This window comes from Haliotis rufescens, unplaced genomic scaffold, assembly GCF_023055435.1.
Source record: "Haliotis rufescens isolate VD_foot unplaced genomic scaffold, xgHalRufe1.0.p SCAF_12, whole genome shotgun sequence".
NCBI classification, from domain to species: domain Eukaryota; kingdom Metazoa; phylum Mollusca; class Gastropoda; order Lepetellida; family Haliotidae; genus Haliotis; species Haliotis rufescens.
In genome coordinates this window covers 30,524,502-30,537,052 of record NW_025963802.1, presented here as the reverse complement: position 1 = coordinate 30,537,052, position 12,551 = coordinate 30,524,502, and the positions used below count along the sequence as shown (strand labels likewise).

At 38.6% G+C, this 12,551-nt stretch overlaps 1 protein-coding gene across 1 annotated transcript in view; it reads left to right on the top strand.

Annotated features, from left to right (window-relative positions):
- The window catches only part of LOC124117081, a 45,798-nt gene that overhangs the window by 14,330 nt on the left and 18,917 nt on the right, over nucleotides 1-12,551 (top strand). The window contains exons 7-15 of the mRNA XM_046478790.2: nucleotides 1,761-3,050; nucleotides 3,347-3,448; nucleotides 3,727-5,127; nucleotides 5,982-6,080; nucleotides 6,434-6,596; nucleotides 7,928-8,112; nucleotides 9,273-10,584; nucleotides 10,755-10,828; nucleotides 11,029-11,127. Coding sequence (XP_046334746.2) covers nucleotides 1,761-3,050; nucleotides 3,347-3,448; nucleotides 3,727-5,127; nucleotides 5,982-6,080; nucleotides 6,434-6,596; nucleotides 7,928-8,112; nucleotides 9,273-10,584; nucleotides 10,755-10,828; nucleotides 11,029-11,127 — 4,725 coding nt within the window. The remainder of the gene's footprint in view (nucleotides 1-1,760; nucleotides 3,051-3,346; nucleotides 3,449-3,726; nucleotides 5,128-5,981; nucleotides 6,081-6,433; nucleotides 6,597-7,927; nucleotides 8,113-9,272; nucleotides 10,585-10,754; nucleotides 10,829-11,028; nucleotides 11,128-12,551) is intronic.

The following is a 12,551-nucleotide window of genomic DNA, read 5'->3' as shown; positions in this document are numbered from 1 at the left end:
CAAGGAATCTTAAAGGTTCGACACTGTGCACTTATTTGGCCGCTATCAGTTCTGTACTGACAATGGCTAACGGGATAAAACTTACTAAAGTTCCCGAGCTGATAGCCCTACTCAGATCCTTCAGACTTGAGGACCAACAGAAAAGATTTAGAGCCCCAGCATGGGACCTAAATATAGTGCTACAACACCTAACCAGTGATGCATACGAACCGCTCCAACAGGCCGACTTTAAACACCTGATGCAGAAAACCCTATTTATTCTGGCATTAGCTACGGCAGCCAGAATGTCTGAAATCGATGCGATAGACTTCAATCGCATCACATTTGACAGTGGTAACAACTCATCAGCACACCTTGGCTTAAGATGGGACTTTATTGCAAAGAACCGGTTACCAGGCCAACAGACAGACAATTCCATGTTCCGGCTCTTTCCTCCATCCTTGGTGCAGAGGGTACAGAGGATTTATCACTATGCCCAGTCAGAGCCTTAAGATTATACCTACAAAAGTCTAAACCTAGAAGACAAGGTTTTAAGAGACTATTTATTCCTTTATTAAGGAATACACACATAGAGGTATCCAGAACAACTATCGCATTTTAGATGAGAGCTGTTATTCTCAGATCATACAGAGCAGTGGGATTGGACCCCCCTTCAGTCTCCAACCCTCACGAAGTAAGAGCCTTAGCCTCAACTTTGGCACTTCACGGCAACTGCTCCATAACAACTATTATGGATGGCTGTTTCTGGAAATCAGATACAGTTTTCGCCAATCACTACCTCAGAGACCTTGCTACAGAAGACTTAGCTGGTATTCACCAATTCGGACCATTAGTTGTGGCACAACTACTCACGAATCCTACCAGACGACATTAGAAGATCACACTCACCCAATATCACGTAGACTTGTTGACGTCAGGTTACTGTTCCATAACCAACGACTGAGAGTCCATGCCCCCTGTTTTACTATGTAATTCAGCACATGAGTGAGAAATGATTGTGTTAAGATTATTGCTCTTCTCTTAACACTTGAATCATTTAAGGTGAACAAGATTTTAATCTTAGAAACCTTATAAATCCACAAATCTATATGATTTACTTCCATTTTGCTGCTCACAAAAAAGGAAGGTGGTCCCCAAATAAAGAATTTACACAGAAGATTAACAACGTTCCTATAGGGTTTAAAGAACAAATCGACGTTAATCACACATACAGGTGGAACCCACCACCTACTGTGAGATTCAAGCAATAAGATAAAATATGTATTTTTTAGAGTAAAAATATCATTTATACTTATCCTGACTCATCCAAATGAGTACCCTCCCGGCCTTCCCCTCTTTCCACTGATGTGTTCCGACCATTAAGTAGGAAATAAGAGAGAGTGATGAGTTAATGGGCTTGGTCACATGGTTCCGGTGCACATGCGCAGAGTGAGGGTACGTTTGGGTGAGCTGTTTTCTCTGTTCTTTGGGAACAGCACAGGACGTTTCCACTACCTATTCGGAAGAGAGAGAGATAAGCAATAAGTATGAGTCAGGAGAAGTATAAATGATATTTTTACTCTAAAAAATACATAATTGTGAATATGACATAACCGTTAGTGTCTCTTTCGATTCACATTCGCGTATTTGGATAGTCTACCCTTTTTAACGTCACAATCATATAAACTTTTCATGATATTCCTCCTTTGAAAGTTAAAATCATTTATATGTTGATGTGTCCTCAAGTTACCCACATTCACCAGCCCTTTTGTAACTTGCAGGAAATTTGTCTTTGGAATTCAGTCACATATATGGAGCAGGTGTCGGCGTCCAAGGAACTCTCGGAGCCATGACTATAAGACACTGCAACATCCACCACAACGACAGAGGGCTAGATCTAAATGTTGGGGATACAGTCCAAGACAGGATTCAAATCTCAGGAACCATCATATCAGACAACACCCAAGAGGGCATATACGGAAGCAATTGGCCAGAAGGGAGTTATCACATTGGTATAGAAGATAGTGACATCTTGCGTAATGGAAAAAGTGGTATGGTATTTGACAAAGAGGTTGTGCTATTTGCCAATAACTGTAGATTCTCTAACAATAAAGCTCATGGAATATATCATTATTATTATGGTGGCATGGGATCGAGTAATGCAGGGTATGCCAGAAAACTGAACATTACTTTTGATAAAACTGAGTTCAAGGAGAACCAGAAAGATGGCCTCACATTGACTATACAAAATGCAGTCTTGGATATGCACATTTCTATAACAAACTCTCAATTCACCAACAACAGCAAAAATGGTGTTCACATTCAAGGAGAATTCTCAAGCACCCGACCTGAAATATTGCTTTGGAATAACACCATGGAAGGTAGCCAAACCACATCCTACCAACTGATGTATATTGAAACTGGATCTTCTGAATATGGACATATTTTTATGACCAAAAATTCTTTTCTATCACAAAACGGCATCCGCATACAAGGCAGAAATGATGTCGCATTTAATATTTCAAATAACATTTTTACTAGCATTAAACGAGACACTGGCATACTTGTAGAGGCAGATAACACAGTCATATTTGGTAACATCTTCACCAACTGTTCAACAACGTCAGTGATTCACACAAAGAATGTCGGAGTACAAATCCACAACAATGTCTTCATGAACCCACAGACACTGTACGACGTGTTTGTTGATGTGGACTATACCGCAAACCATAGACTGAATGCAAGCCACAACTTTTGGGGAAGTAGTGACAAGTTCTTTGTTCGGTCCAGAATGTGTGACTTTTTCTGTGATGTCACAAAAATGATGGCTGAAGTGGATCCATACTTTGTCTCAGAGATGCTCATTGACATGTCATCACAGTTAGACTCTGATATGTTTGCTTTAGACAATCGAAACATGATTGGTGGAACGTTGGACTCACCAATCATACTTCAACCAAACCAAGTGTTATATGTGAATAGAAGTCTGTACATTCCAGAAGGGATTGAGCTGACAATAAGCAAGAACAATATATTGGTGTTTCCAAACAAGCAAGGGATTTTTGTGAGAGGTTAGTTTTCATGTGAAAATTTCTATTCGTGTAATGTACAAGGTTTTGAATGTGTTTAACCCCCTATCATCTCTTAAACAGTATCTATTGACCTGTAACAAGTACATAATTTGAGTAAAATTCGTTAAAATCTGATTGGGATCAATTCATTTGAGTAGATAATTTGATCATACTCAAATTAACATGTTAGAAAAATATGAATAATGAATGAAAAGACTAAGAATAATTGTTATATATTATCAACTGCAATGTTAAAGTTTTATATGTTGCGCAGGGTCCTTTACTTATTATTTCAGGATTATTAACAATACAAGGTGAGGCAGATGCTAAAGTTGAACTCAGGAGTGATGGTTCTCCTAGCAGTCAACGATGGGGTGGCATCATATTCAATGCCACAGGTAAGAACTTACTTTCCTGTTGTGAGAACATAGCATTGTATACACGTAATTTCGAAACGGCTTCGAAAATCATAAAGCAGATCGGAAGGACTATTAACTATCCAAGAAAGATTCAAAACAACCACATTTTCTAACCCGATGAGAATTATGTGTAGCTATAAAGCACATATTGTCACTGTCAAAGTCGCTATAAACAGCATATGTAATGGTAAGAGAGAACACAGTAGTTTGACATACATATAATGACAATCTCCCTGAAAGAGCTGTGTATGTTTCAGGATCTTCCCTTCGTCACACCACATTGATACACGCAGAGACAGGAATGAGTTTGTCCATCAATGTTTCTGGAGAAATTAGATCTTCTGATACCGTCATTACACAATGCACAACAGCCATAGCTGGACAACTGTGGTCGAATGTGTCGTTGACTCTTGAAAGAGTACAAATAAATGAAACTAACAAGTTCATAGTTTTGGACAGGCTTAGTTCACACACAGTGTCATTAAACATCAATGACAGTGAAATTGAAAGTTCATATGGAATACGTCTTCAATCGAATGCAAATAGTGGCCGCGTTAATGTAAGAATTCACTCTTCAAAACTGTACTCCAGATTTAAAGGATTTGTAATGCAGTCATGTAATTCAAATGTCACCATAAGTGCATATGATTCTGTTATCGAGGGTGGATCTAATTCTGATAGTTTCTACATTGAAGGAGGAGTAATGAACATAACATTTAGAAGAATATCAGTGATTGGAAATAGGGCAGCTTCATCTTTCCAAACATGTATCAGTCATCGTCCAAATGTTGCACCTGGAGTCATAGACATTCAAGATTCTCTCTTTGATATACAGTCTGCAGATATACTGGACTTTGGAGGAACATACAATCAATATACTACACCACATGCTGTCCTACTTATCAATAACACATTCCGTACAAAGGAACAGTATGAAGGTGTTGACGTTTTTTTGTGGAGAAACAATCTTCCATGGCATTTACAGATACATGCCAATATATTTGAAAATTGTGGAATAAGAATGGGAGGAAGCATTTTGAATTCATCAATAGATGGTAACACTTTTGTGAATGGAAAGTCCCCGTTGGACATTAACCTTCAGACGCCCAATGATGGTAGCACAAGGATTAGTACAAATCTTTTTCAAGGTGGCCTTATAACACTGAAATCTGAAAGGGACGGAGAAAGGTTTTATGTAGTAGAGAACACCTTCAACTCGAGTACAATCATTCTAAAGAGCCCCAATGTAACTTTGAATGAGAACACTTTCCTTGCTGATCAAAAGTTTAACATCAAGTTTGAAGGGGATGGTTACGCAGACAGAGAAATCAACTCTACATACAACTATTGGGGTACCACAGATGCCAAGGATATAGCACGGCGAGTATTCGATTCATCATATGACACTTCTCTTCCTACAATCAAACTTGTACCTTTCTATGGTTTGCCCAACTTGACCAATCCCCAGTTCCCTGTTCATAGTTTTATTTCTGCTGATGGTACAATTGGTGGTAGCATTGGTGGGACTGTTACCCTTGCACCTGAAGACAGCCCATACACTGTGGCTGACAATATCATGGTCGGAAAGCTGGAGACACTCACAGTTGAGGCCGGAGTGACTTTGCAGTTTCAGAAGGGATTTGGAATCTTTGTGGAAGGTAATTATTATATTTTCATCTGCTATTTAAAATTATTTTACAATATTCGTATACTAGTTACACAAATATCATTAACTTCAATGTGTATTATTAATATCATTCAAGTACCATTTCATATCTTACTCTTACTTCATATTTATTCAAACTGAAACTGTTAATATTGAACATGATTTTATAGCAGCATATAATGTAAATATTTTGAACGGTCAGATTGTCAAGTTTGTGATACACTTCCTCATTGTTTGTTGTTTTTATGCACTGTTTTTTAAATGATAATGATTTTAAATTGTTGCATCGGGTGCCAAAAGAAAGCTTTCAAAGAACTCCGACTTGTTTTGTTATGGGTAGAAATTTCAACATGAGGGGCATTAGCAGAAGCGATGTCATTACTTAATTGTTCGCCATTCGCTTGTACAGATCTGTAGCTCCATAGATCAAGTTCTGATCCTGGAGTTTCTTTCATTGACAAGCATCTCGCCTTCTCCACCAAACACTAACTTTGCCATGTGATATGGATGATGTCACTCATTTTGAAAGATCATTATGCGACCAATCATGGGTGATGTTGTAATGTTGAGAGAGTTCTACAGGTGATAGATTGTTGTTGAAGGTGGTGACAGTTGTTTGTGTCCAATTTTCACCATCAACTCTTTGTTGTCTCGAACGCCCCTGTAAGAATAGCTGTTGAACTAACAAAAGAAATGACGCATGGCTTAAATCCCAAGTACCGAAATTGAATGACTGTGATGATATATTTACATTTATATTATATGTTTCTTTTCATTCCATTATGTTCATACTCAATGTGAGATAGTATGACCTGACTGTTAAATGTAAAGGCATATCATATTTAGGTGTACTTATTGTTCACGGCAACAAGAGTCATCCTGTGAGGGCCAAGCCAGTTACTCCTGGGGAGAAATGGTCAGGAGTAAGATTACTTGGGAATCTGTGTAAGTGAAGGATTTTTTACTAAATATTATATGTGTTCGGGAATAAGATTGTAGATTATTTCACGATAGAAAAACCGATGCCCGAATATGTACTAACATCCCGCCTCGGAATTGAGATAAAATGTTAGGATTGGAAAAAACAACAAATATCATAAATTATATTCAATTATCCCTTACCTGTTACAAAAATGATCATTTTTAGATATGTGTTTGCATAAAGCAGAGAGAAACGTTCAACTTGACACTCAAATTTGTCAACATTCCACATCCTTGATTAATAAAATTCAAAAATGCATGACAATATGTTATGGAAGTAACCAGGGTGTGTCAAATCACTGTTTTTAATTCAACAGACCGTCCGTTTCCCATTGATGACACAAGTGTCAGACTTGTCGGGGGGATGAATGAGAATGAGGGACGTCTTGAAGTCAAGATTAATGGAACATGGGGGACTGTCTGTGGAAAAGGCTTTGACAGAGCTGATGCCAAAGTCGTTTGCCGAATGCTTGGATATGAGTGAGTGTTCTTTTAATGTTTGTATATCACATTATAACGAATGACAGAAGTTGTATTACAGAATAGTCAAGTTTGTTCCAGCTTTCCCCTGCCGCCAGTATATAATCGACTCTTGTTCAGGTAATGACCAAGTGAATACATGAGCAGTGATCAAATGGTGCTAAACTACACAAATGAGCCACGTACTTCATCCCCTTTAGTTATCTCTCACACAAAGTGGATTCTTGGGACCTTTTCTTCGTTTGAATCCCCACGTGGATAAGCTGTTGAGAAAGAAGTCTTATGCCTAGCTTATAAAGGCTCAAGTCTTTCTGGTCATTCCATTCATTGTTCATGGTGCATTTCCTCTCTTGGTCTTGGTTCTGAGTATATGTATGTTTCGTCGGATAATTGAGACTAATTATTCTCTGGCGTGGACGTTTCATATTTACATTGTAGCAGAATTGAAAAAATAGATTTACTGTATAATTGGCAGTGAGATAGTCAAACCTATCAGCGAAATAAAACACCTATCACTGCTGAATGAGGATAACCTGATATCATGATATCATATATCGTCACCGGTGAAATTCAATATAAGTATATCACGTGTCGTTCAATGAAATTTGTTTGATTTCATGACACATTACAAAAGTTTCGGTAAACCAAACTGTAAGTCACAAATTGGTTCATGGCTATATGGTAGGCATTCGAAGGAAACGATAATGCATAATGCTTTTCTTAGCGTTTTGTTATAATAATTGGTTTTTGTACGAACTTGGATGTTTTATTTAATTTAGTTAAAGCTATAACTTTACTGATACACATACCATCAAGTCTTGTTGCAGACAAACACAAAAACTCAATATGGGTGGTTTTGTAGACATTGTAATCAACTGAGTGAGTGAGTGAGTGAGTGAGTGAGTTGGGTTTAACGCCGCTTTGAACTGTCTGTCTGATTCTGTGACTTAGACAGTTCAAAGCGGCGTTAAACCTAACTCACTCACTCACTCACTCAGTTTATTACAATGTCTGCAAACCACCCATATTGACTAACAAATTTCAGTTAAATCACGGCCTGTCAGCTTCATGAGGACGGAGAGCTCGAGGTGATGCAGGTCTGAGACTTCGGTGAAACCCACGAGCACGGGTTTGGTGCTGACGAACCTAGAAACATAATCGGGGTGAACCGGGATTCGAACCCTAAATCATAGGTTTCTGGTGTGCCCGAGCGACGCAACACTGCACGACGACTGAGCCACCCGTGCCCCCTTGAAATGAACTGAAATGAACATGAACCTTCGGATAGATATGTGCATGGGTTTGTCATGTATACTTGTATCTATCTGCAGCTATACGATATCACCTGACGTTTATTCTGGATCAAATGACGGTTCGGGCCCCATACATCTTGGCTACCTTAGATGTACAGGCACTGAGGACACACTCCTAGAATGTAGAAGTTCAAGGTTTAATTGCAACCACAGAGACGATGTAGCGTTAAGATGCAGTGAGAAGCTACTTCCTACTCTTCAAGGTAGGTGTTCAGCACCGTGTTCACCATGAACCCTTTTGTCTAATCTATAACAAAGTAACAGATGGGAGGGGGTACATTGAGTCAAGTCACTGCTGGTCAACAGAAAGTTCCTTGTGTTGAAGGGGAAAAATGATCGAAAAGATAATCTTGGTCAATCCTTTGCCTACCAGAGGTTCCTCCAATCAGGCGGCGGTCGGGTAGCCTAGTGGTTAAAGCGTTCGCTCGTCACGCCGAAGACCCGGGTTCGATTTCCGACATGGGTACAATGTGTGAAGCCAATTTCTGGTTTCCCCCACCGTGATATTGCTGGAATATTGCTAAAAGCGGCGTAGAACCATACTCACTCACTCACTCACTCACTCCTCCAATCAGCATGAACGTGTAATGGTGTTCAGCACAAAATGTGTACATAACGTGTATGAGCTATTAACATATAAAGTCCAACATAACGCAGGATGGAGACCTGAAATTTATTACATGAATTCATAGTGGTGAAATAAAGGTATCACAGTGGCAATGTTTTAAGAAATTTACTAAAAGTATTTCTACACTTCCATCTCTTTGTCTTGAATAACTTCAGATCGTCGAATCATTAGGACCCATTTAGACCCACAATATCTTAATAACTATAAAAGGAAAGAGACTGTCAGATATAATTTGACTTTGATCTTTGTGACAAATGCATGTTTTATTCTCACAATACAAAATATCGACATAGGCATAAGCAGTTTAAAAAAGGGTGATTTAATGGGTTTTCATGAAGCATGTTTCTAGTATTTGATACATGAACTTGTCTTTGGTACCCGCTGAATTTCTTTGTAGGTGTAGGAAAAAATGTAGAACAAAGAAATGTTGACAAAGACATTTTGGGTCCAAGATTTTTATTGTGCAAAAAAGCCAAAACGTGCAAGTAATAAAAAGAAACATTCATATGTGTCAGTTGTAGTGATAAATCTAAAAATGGTATAACTATAGTCCACTATTTTAACTTGTAAATTTGACAGTTCTAGTGGACCAAAAAAGCACTTATCATACGTTCCTACGTTCTCCTTTACTACATCTAGTGTCTTCACAATATTTGGAAATAGAAGGAGTAGAAATGAGAACCAAGTATCATGATTTACCAAGTGGTATATAAATGCACATATTTGTAATTGTAGATATACGGAATGATGTGCAGATTCGTCATTTCCATATGAATGACACAGATATTGGTCTTGAAATAAATGGAAATATTACGGTCATGGAGAATGTGATATCATCCTACTCAAGTGGACACGGTGTCACTTTCAACGTTGGAATGAAAGGAATGCCTCCTGTTCTTATTAATGGACTGGAGGCAGTACACAGCCATTTGTCTGGGATCATAGTTGCCTTCAACACAGGTGATTTTGCAAGCAGTTCACAAATCAGGATATCGAACTGTGATATCAGGTCAAATGGAGAGTATGGCGTTTACATCCAGCGATATGTGGACATTTCTTTGACGTCATGCCGCTTTTCTAGGAATACTAAGGAAGATATCCGCGTTGAAAGTCATGCCTTCATAAACATTCTAGGCTCAAACTTCTCTAGCAACACCAATGGTGTGTTTAAACTGAATTTGAGAAGGGGTGTAGATAATCTTTTCAAACTTTCTTTTAGAGATTCACAGTTCCATGATTATGTTTTTCCAAAGTGGTACAACCGCTGGGGTAGTGGAAGAAGTATGTTTCGTATTCCGTCAACAGGTTTATACGACTTGGATATTGAGTTCATTAACAATACATTCCACAGAATAACTGGCAATATGTTTTACTTTTATTATTATTACGAATCCAGTGCCATACATATTAGGAACAACACATTCCAAAACATTACTGGCAGTATTATTCAGCTACGACCACCAAACAACAGACCTTTTCAGTTTTCTTTTGTAAATAACACTGTCAAGAACACCACATCACTGGTATCTTCTCAGTCTTTAATGGAAATCCGCGATGAGAGAAATGCAGAAGGTCAGGTCAACATAGCCAACAATCTCTTTTCTGCAAATAAAGCTGCCCAGGTAATACGACTTGGAGATATAAGAAAACTCGAAGGGAACATAACAAAGAACATATTCAAGGATAACATCTGCTCCGAGACTGTGAATGTTGCTTCATATCAGTTCAAACTGAGGAACAATGTTTTTAGCAACCCATCTGCCACGTGTGAACTAGATGCACCAACGTTTGAAAGATGGCATGCCATTGATGCCCGGTGGAACTTCTGGGGGAAGCAGGAGATGGATTATGTCGGAGAGAGTATTTGTGGATTTGACATTGACATGGAGAAGGGATTTGTGCATTATCTGCCTTACTACCTATCTGAAGAGTTCAGTGATGTCTCTAGAAATGATCAGTTAATATTCAATGGTGGTGAGATCACTAGTCAGGTACATCTTCAAACGTCTGCATCACCGCACAGGATAAGGAGATCAATATTCGTCAGGTATGTACAAACTAGATGTTAGCAGAACTTAGATAAAGAACATGACATAGTTATGCAATGTCTAATGATCCTTGAGCTACAAAATCATAATTGGCAATTCCTAAACAATATCAAAACCTTTATTCGTTGCTTATTTTGACTCAAATTTCAATTCGTTTCTTTTTTATTAGGTCAGAGGGCATATTACACATTGACAGTGGTGTGGAACTACAGTTCCATCCGAAAAGAGGAATCTACGTTGATGGTATGGACACTTTCCTAAACTGGTCTTTATCAAATTGTTGTCAATATTGTAAATGTAACGAGGTCGAGACGTTACCAGACATATGTTCCATCAGGGCATAGGATTGTCGCATGTGAAATTCACTATAAATGCTCCCACTGCGATTAGGCAATCTCATTTCAGTGTACTCCTGCATTTATCATTATCCCTTTTGTTGACAGGCGTGCTTGTGGCTGGAGAAGGCGGTACTGCAGAAAGAGTCATATTGACTAGAGCAGCAAACGAGTCCTGGTTTGGCGTTGTTCTTCCATACAAGACAGGTAATAAGCTTTCATTTGAGTAAGTGAATTTGGGTTCAAGGCTCTTATAAACACTATTTCAGCTACATCGTGGTGAGTCAGCATCGTGTTGGTGAGGAAAGGTCAAAGTGGTGCATTTTATGGAGTGAACATGGACATGGTGCCGACAAACACAGGATCATACAAAAGATCAGAGAAAATCTGGTATTCGATCGCACGATCGTCAGCTATACACCGTGAATTCCAGTGCCTTAGACAACTGGGCCAGCAATGTCCTTTTTATAAATATATCTTTCAAAGACCATTTGAGAAATTTATAAAAAACATACATCCATTCACACCTGATGTGTAGTTGCACTCTTCCTAATAATAATAATATAAGCGACAGAATCATTTCCATGATCGTAATAAATCTTAGCTAAAAGCAGAGTCGATCCATGAAGATCCGGAGAGAGAATAGGTCTTGAGCAACCCATGCTTGCCAAAGTGGCGACTATGCTTGTCGCAAGAGGCGGCTTATGGGATCGGGTGGTGCGTATTGAATTGCGTAGATCAATGCTCATGATGTCAATCACTGGATTTTCTTGACCGGACTTGATTGCTTACAGACCGCCTCCATATAGCTGGAGTGTTGCTGAGTGCGGCGTTTTCCAACAAACAAATATAAGCAGAGTCCACTGTACGACCCCGACTATATTGTAATCAGATGTTTATGAATCACTATCAAATAGTGATGATACCAGGTGTGATGATACGTGGAAAGTTCAGCATATTTTGCTTCACCGGTGGCACCCGTCACAAACGCATGCAAAGGCGAGCAAACTGTTAACCTGGGATATGTGGAGCAAGTCAAAATCGGGAATTTAATCACATGTCGTATTTGTCACTGATGTTTCAAATTTAGAATTGTCCTCCTTTTGCCTTCCACAAAACAAGTATTGAAATCTAGACTTAGACATTGAATGCTTAAGTGAGTGCTTGGGTGAGTTGGAATTTAACGTCATATTGGCAATATTCCAGTCATATAGTGACGAGAACTGATTCATTGATAATAAATAATATTATATATTTAGTTTGAAAAAAATCTGATTGTCGATTGACAGGATAATAACTAGATAATCAAAACTCGATTTAAAACTATTTAAGAACATTTAAAAGAAAATATTATTATTCAACAACTCAACATAAAAATGGGCTATAGATCGCCAGCAACCAAAGTTAGGCCACCCCACTAGGGACGCGTGGACTTAAAATACTGCAGGACTTACACTATCCCTTCAACCGTCAGCTACTTGCGAATGCATACAAGGTTAGCCATCATTGTATAATGACAAATACACAACTTTTAAAATTCTGGCATGCATAGAAATACTTTCAATGACATGAAACTTACAACATTACATAATTGTACGATAATTAACGCACGCACGCACGCACGCACTCAC